At 52.0% G+C, this 7,500-nt stretch overlaps 1 protein-coding gene across 5 annotated transcripts in view; it reads left to right on the top strand.

Moving 5' to 3' along the window:
- The window catches only part of akap13 (A-kinase anchoring protein 13), a 92,603-nt gene that overhangs the window by 33,526 nt on the left and 51,577 nt on the right, over positions 1 to 7,500 (top strand). For 4 of the 5 annotated variants that reach the window (XM_042109238.1, XM_042109239.1, XM_042109235.1 and 1 more), the window contains exons 6-7: positions 2,407 to 2,617; positions 3,264 to 7,203. In XM_042109238.1, coding sequence (XP_041965172.1) covers positions 2,407 to 2,617; positions 3,264 to 7,203 — 4,151 coding nt within the window. The remainder of the gene's footprint in view (positions 1 to 2,406; positions 2,618 to 3,263; positions 7,204 to 7,500) is intronic. The other variant, XM_042109236.1, reaches the window with a different exon arrangement.

Below are 7,500 nucleotides of genomic sequence, written 5' to 3'. Positions count from 1 at the left end.
CTGGATAAATCCCCTGCTTGTCCGGCCACTGAGCAGATTTATCCTCTAGCTGTTCCCCCCCTTCACCTCCAGCGTCATCACTAACCCAGATTTACTCCCCTCTCTCTCTGCCCCTCACCTTCAGCAGCTAAAAGAGGAAGACGAGGGCAAGCAGTCAGGGGGGAAATGCCACAGGGCACCTGGGTGGGTGAACTGCTGGGACAGGGAGGGAGAGGGAGGCAGAATAACAACAGTACAAGTTGTTACACTGCCTTGTTTTGTGCTTTGGTAACACTAGCTACGGCCAAGCTAATAAAGCAACGTTGAATTTAATTGAATTGAATGAAATTGGCAGAGAGAGAAAAAAAAAGAAGAAAAAAAGAGAAGAGGGAAAGAGAAATGGAGTGAGAGAGAGAACTAGAGAGTCAACATGGCCAACACTTCCTGTGCCCCCCCCCCCATCCTCATGGCTGTCACATGGACCACAGGACCCCTGATCCCACACCCAATCCAGAACTGGCCAAACCCTGGGAAGCTTAAAAAAAAAAAAAAACATCCGTGCGATTGGACATAATTTAAAAGATCACTTGGACATTGTCATTTTAATGTCCTTTTTCATTTTAAAGGCCTTTTTTATTCATGTGAAACTATTTCTTACCCTAGAAGAGAACGTGTAGTGACCATTCCCCCTCATTTCCTGTTCGGACACACACTACTGAGAGTCCTGTCCTCAGTGTGTGTCACCAGGAGAAACTCTTCACGTAAGTGTAGTAACGGGTGGAATTAAGAAGTGGAGGTGGACAGTCACACACAGTGGACACTCTCAGTTTTCAGTCACACTGTTTAAGCTCTTCAAAGCAGTGGGGTTTGGTTCACCGTATGTGTAAAAAAATACCAGCGCATTAGTATGCAGTTTGCCATCTTGTTCAGTCGTTAGCCTACGCTGTGTGTGTGTGTGTGTGTGTGAGAGAGAGAGTGTGTGCGAGTGCAGGTGGGTGTGTGTGTATTTTGACACTGATGGATCACTTACCAACTCCTACAACATCAGCCCTGTGAACTTCAGTCATAACACTGTGCCATTGTTGTGACACACTCACAGACACATCTCACGCCCTTCCTCATAACATGACAGATTTATAAAATATTCAACTGTTTCATCTGGAGTTTCTCTTTCTCTTTTTCCTGTATTCTATCTTTTATCCTTATTTCTTCTTTCCAAAACACATCTTTCCCAAAGTGCATGAGTGAATGAGTGTTAAATGAATGTTGACTTATCTTTGCGTAATGTGAAGCATTTCTTTGTACTTTTATGACATCCACTGACTTTGCATGTCTCGGGATCAGCTGATTGTCATTGACCTCACCATCAATATAGCCTTTAGAGGCAACACTGTGAATAACTCTTTCTTGTCACAGCATGTTCTCATAAAGAGATGGAGGGGAAAAAATGGCTGCTAAGAATGGCAACAGTTAGTCAGCAAGGCTTTAACCCCTTTTTACAATGTTTTGAAACCACCACTCATTTCATTTATTTTTGTCTCCGCATTCTGTCTTTATTTCACCTCAATGACCGAATGACTGATATGACTGATATGACTTGTGTTGGTTTGTGAGGTTTCTAATTATTGACACTATTCAGTTGTCAGGTCGTTCTGACCTTTGATCTCCTCTCACTCCTTTTATCCTCCTCTCCCTCTCTGTTCTCCATTTCTTTCTCTCTCTCTCTATCTCTCTCTCTCTCTCTCTCTCCTCTCTCTCTCCCTCTCTCCCTCCCTCCCTCCGCTCTCAGACTGATGCAGTCTTTCACTCTTCCGACTCATATTGTTCCTCTTGTCCATGACAGCGTTGCACTAAATAGGTTGCCCAGTTCCCTTCATTGTTATGATTGTGCTCATTTGGTAGGCAATAAAGCCTCCCCCTCCCCCATACACCAGGCCCATACACAGCTGAAGCAGGAAGTCTGTTTTTAATCTTAGTACACACACTCTATTTCTGAATTCCCCGTGTGTGGGTGTGCACTGCTCAGTGCTGCTGATTAAAACAGGTTTTATTTAAAGTTGTGTAACATGTTTTATGCTTTATATGTAAAGGTTTATTGTTGTTCAGTGGCTGTGGACAATCAGAGAGGCGTACCTGCAGGGTATCCTGGAAAAAAAAAAAACTTTTGATTAAGTCATGAAGTTGAATTACCTGAAAGATACACATGTGGCTGTGTGTCTGAGAGTTTGCATGTATGTGTGTCTTTTGTATGAGTGTGTGTGTGTGTGTGTTACTGGGTGTGTGTGTGCGTGTGTATGCCAGTTTGAGGAGACTTTGTGTGGTTTGTTTAGTAGGTGTGGACTGGCTTGTATGAATCACTCTCATGTGACCCTGTCCTCCGCCTGTTTTAATCCCTCTGGGGTGTTTTCTCTCTCTCTCTTGACTCAGGGAAGAGCTCTCGTCTCTCTCGTCTCTTTCGGACACACGCAAGTCCAGGGAGCGCCACGTCTACCCAGGAGGCCGAGGGTGTCTGCACCACCACCCCGATCTCGACACCTACACGCTCACGCAGAGCGTCTGCCCGGGCAGCCCCCCTCCCACCTTACAGAGGGAGGTCCAGGACTTCCAGAGGCTCATCCATCGCCACCGAGATGGAGAGGTGAGACCTGTTTAAGCCACGTGGTGGTGGGACGTCACTCGGCGCCTATCCCACAGGAACTGACCGCTGTCCGCTGCTGTGTGGGTGTGTCTTAGTGCATGTAGAGGTGCATTCAAGTGTGCACTCAAGAGGTGGCATTTGTAGAGCTCGCTTTCAGGGCAGTCAGACCAACGATCAGCTTCTCCGAAGATCGTCCTTGTATGGGTTCTGTGCTGAATATGTATTTGATTTTTTTATTTTTATTGTATTATTATTATTATTATTATTAGTATTATATAATATATTATAATATATATTATGTTTTCTTTTTTGTTTTTCCTTTCCGTAACATTACTGCAGGGCACCTTTTTTGTTATTGTTTTCAGTGTTCATATTATGCAGTGTTATGCAGTGAGCTTTGGATTTAGCATCAGATCTGCTTTTTGTTTAAGTTATTAGTTCTTTGGTAGTTGTTGTGTCTGTGTGTGCTGATTGTGTTTGTGGCTTCATGCTGTTTGCTGTTTGCTTTATGCCCATGCCATCGCATGCTTCTTAATATGTACCAGTGGAAAGTTGATGGCCATGGGGGTCTCAGAGAACTGACTGCTGTGTGTGTGTGTGTGTGTGTGTGTGTGTGTGTGTGTGTGTTCGTTCCCCACTGCTGCAGGGTGACGTGGAGCTGCAGCAGCAGTTAGAGAAGCTGTATCCTGCCACAGGAAACCGCGACGATAGAGCCGGGAAGAGTCGAGCCAACGGCTCATCACGCCGCACGCCCAAACGCAAGCGAGGCAAGAAGGGCCAACACAACAACAACAACAGCAGCAGCAGCAGCAGCAGCAACACAGAGACCCACAGAACCGCAGACCCGTCCCCGGGGGTCCCGAGAACCGAGTCCACGGCCAACCATGTCAGCGTGGCGGCAGCCAGCCGCGGGCTCTGTTCAAACGGGGAACGAGCAAGGGAAGGCACAGAGGAGGAGACGAGGGCGGGACCTGACAGAGAGCCACCGTCATCGCCACCAGCGGAGGCTGTAGAGGAGCACCGCGGCGCGGCGGAGGTCAGTAGAGAGACGGAGAGGCGGCCGCCGCAGGTGTCTGTTTCCGGGGCCAGCCCAGCAGGACAGATAGAGGAAGCCGAGAGCGAGGAGCGCACAGTTCGACACGCGCCGCCGCCACAGCTCGCACCCGACAGGCGGTCGCCATTGCTACCACCACCAGCAGTAGTCGCAGCAGCGGCAAAAGAGCAGCCAAAACAGGAAGAGAGAAGTGAGGGGGGAGAGGAGAGCTCAACCGCAGACTTCACCATGGGCCAAGCCCAGACCCAGCAACCGCAGGAGGAGCAGGAGGAGCAGGAGGAGCCTGGAGGGGGGGAAACGAGAGACGGAGGGAGGGGGAACAAGGGTACAAAAGTTCCGCTCGGTCACGCGAGTGAGCCACAGACGAGCGGCGCACTCAGGACGCAGGAAGCAGAGCCGGACTCAGCCGTCGCCGACGACGACGCCATGCAGCCGACGCCTCTCACAGCCACAGCGGTCGGCAACGGTCACCAGGAAGACCCGAGCACATGGAGAATCGCTTCCAGAGGAGCAGAGGACGTTCGTCTCGGTTCTCACGCCGAACGGGCGGACGGCAAGTGGCCAGAGGAAAAGGAAATGGCCGAGGAGGAGCGGGCTGACTTGGCCGACGCTCCTGAGGAAAGCACAGAGACTCAGTTGGTGGAGAACTGGACAGACATGGGAAAAGAGCCGACTGGAGCGGTCGAGGAAGGGGCAGAGAAGGCGATGGAGCCCGGTGAGACAGCTGGTCAGAGGACTGAGAGATTGGACGCACACACAGAGGACAGCGGCAGAACAGAGAGCGACACACATGGCCGCGTCTCCGGATCTCCTAGCGGGCAGCAGGAAACGGCCTTGACCGCCAGCCTCAGCGAGAAGCCCCTTCTCAGCACTGAACCTTCGCCTGAGATGGGATCGAACAGCGCAAGCCAACATGCCATTAGCAACCAAGGAGACACACTCAGCAACGACAAAAGCTCTCACGGACTCACAGACACACACACGGACAGAAGCCTTAAAGAAACGTTGTCCAGTCCAGTTGAGGAGCAGTTGGATCTGTCTGTCAGTCTTGGACCCGGAATGGCTCCTGGACCGGACCACTTGCCTGAACTGGATGGTACCAACCGGGCTCCAGTGTCCTCACAGGTCTGTGTGAGTGGACAGGAGAGTCCGGGGAACCTTGGTATCGCCGAGACAAGTGACGGAGACGTGTCCAGTGAGGGAACTAATCGGATCACGGGGACTGAATGCGCAGAGACGACGCCCACAGATCGAAATGCAGACAAGGAAGAGCAGTCCAATCACAGCCTGGAGGGGGAAGAGCAGTCCAATCACAGCCTGGAGGGGGAAGAGCAGTCCAATCACAGCCTGGAGGGGGAAGAGCAGTCCAATCACAGCCTGGATGGGGAAGAGCAGGGCTGTGATTGGTCTGTTCCTGCACACCTCTCAGGTGAGGTGCAGGAGCTGTCGTACGCCGCAGTGGTGAAGCGGTGCTTGACGTCTGAGCAGGACGAGGGAAAGGAAGAGGGAGAGCGCGAAGAGGAAAGAAAACAACAACAACAGGACAATGAGGAGGAGAAGTGCACAGTTCCGGAGGAATTCCCCCTCTCGCCTGTACCCTCAGGAGAACCCGGAAAGCACTCTGAGCAGGACTCCTCGGCAGGCTCTGAGTCGCCCACACACACAGAGCCGGACGCACACACAGGTGCTGGAGCTTTCACACACACCGAGCAGGACACGCACGCAAGCGCTGGAGCTCTCACACACACGCAGCCACACACACCAGGTGCTGAACGTTTCACAGACTCTGAGCCACACACACCAGCAGGTGCTGAATCTGACACACACACAGAGTTGGACGACAGGGTGGTCACTGAGTCACACACCGCTCCCGAGACTGACCAGAGAGCAGAGGAGGAGGTGGTTGTTTCCGCTGAAGAGGGGGAGCTGAACAGACCAGAGCAGGCGACAGAAATCATCGCAAGAGGAACTAGTCCTAAAGCACATGCAGCACAGAGTCAGGGGACGGTTCCTGAAACGCTGACCGCAGAGACCGAGAAAAAAGTTCCCGAAACACACATAGTACAGAGCGAGGGAACGGTTCCACAAAAGTATCCGAGCGAAGGGATGGGTTCTATGACGGACAGAACCCAGAGCGAAGGGGGCCATCTTGGCTCTCAGCCAGGGCAGAGTGACGAGGCTCCTCTTGAAATTCTCCCAGTACAGAGGGAAGGGACTGAGTCTTTGGCACAGCCACTACAAATGGACGGAGGAGCCGCCGTCTTACCGCACACACAAGATGGAGGTACGGAAGCCCCTCGGGAACACACAGACTTGAGTTTAGCTCCGGATGCCGATTCTGGAGAGGAGGGGTCCAGCGAGATGCTCTCCACTCCTCTGTGGGAAGAGGATGAAACGGCCGCCGAGTCCCAGGTGGAGTTGCGGAGTCCAGGGAAGCGGATGGCCGAAGAAGGACTAGGCTCATCCGAAGACGCAGAGGGCCATGGGTCACTCGAGTTTGGGCTCACCGAGACTCGACAGGGCTCACAGAGAACCGAAACTCTGGCCTCCTGTCGGCATGGACAGGCGTCTTCTGAGTGTGCGTTGTGTGTGTGTGATGATGGACCTGTGGCCCCAGCGGAGCAGCCGTCTCCAGAGGGGTCAAGGCCAACGGAAGGTTCCAGTATGGAATGGGTTCAGGTTGCTACAGAGACTGCAGTCGAGGGATGTAGTGAGGATTCTGAGTCACTCGATAGGAGTGAGAAGGGTATTGAAGATTCTAAAGGGGAGAGTGTATGTATGGAGGCAGACACACACACCCTTGCTGGAGGTCTGCACCCCAACCCTCCAGAAGAGGCCTCCGGAGGCACCAGGGGTCCTGCTGTAGAGCCATGCCCAGTGGAGCTCACCCTTTCTGGGGATGCACACACTGAGGCCCCCTGCCTCAAAGCTTCAGAGAGCAGTGTTGAGGACACCGACGCAAACACAAGCCTAAATGAGACAAAGACTTACGCAGACACAACTGTAAATGAGACTGAATCTCACACACACACATCCCAGACAGAGACAGAGAGACACACACACACATCCCAGCGCGAGACTTGCACACACACACTCGTGAACGACTCAGAGGCACATGCACACAAGAGCCCAAGTGACACGGACACTCACACACACTTGATCTCGAACAAGATGCAAACGGACACACACACGAGCCAAAGTGATCCCCAGGCACACACACAGCTGAACCAATGCAAATCAGAACCAGTAGCAGACGGTGCTGACCCAGACACGGAGGCCCGAGTGGATACTCAGGCCGACAGCTCTGTGGATGTAGACCTTGTTCCGGATGTCGTTGATGAGGCGTGTCCCGACGACTCCTCCCAGGACGTCACCCAGGAGTCTCAGGACACACACCTGAGCTCGCACAGGGAGCTGGAGACACACACACTCCCACAGTCAGGAGCTCACCTGGAGACACACACCCATCTGGACAGAGACACACTCCCGGAGTCAGGAGGTCACCTGGAGACAAGCTCCACACTAGGAGCAGGTAAGACAAAGTTAATTTAAGCTCACCTGTGTTTCTTTTGTCTTAAAGGAAAATTCCGGTATTTATCACTTTGAGTCCCTTTTCTGGTTTGTTTTGGATGAACTAGAGTGGTGGACACCGAAATTTTGACGATTGGTCCTGTCTCGACTTTTCTGACTCGTTTTGAATCGCCTTTGACTTCTCAGAGTGGCTGCAAACAGGCATATTGTAGGCTACTCAAACATGTCCTAAAACAACCCTTAATGTTCGTTTTCAAAACTGTGCAACTCACCAAGTGGTTAGTGGTGTTCGTTGATT

This window comes from Alosa sapidissima, chromosome 11 (assembly GCF_018492685.1).
Source record: "Alosa sapidissima isolate fAloSap1 chromosome 11, fAloSap1.pri, whole genome shotgun sequence".
Lineage (NCBI taxonomy): Eukaryota > Metazoa > Chordata > Actinopteri > Clupeiformes > Clupeidae > Alosa > Alosa sapidissima.
Note: the sequence above shows the minus strand (reverse complement) of the source record. Positions and strands in the feature narration are given on the sequence as shown.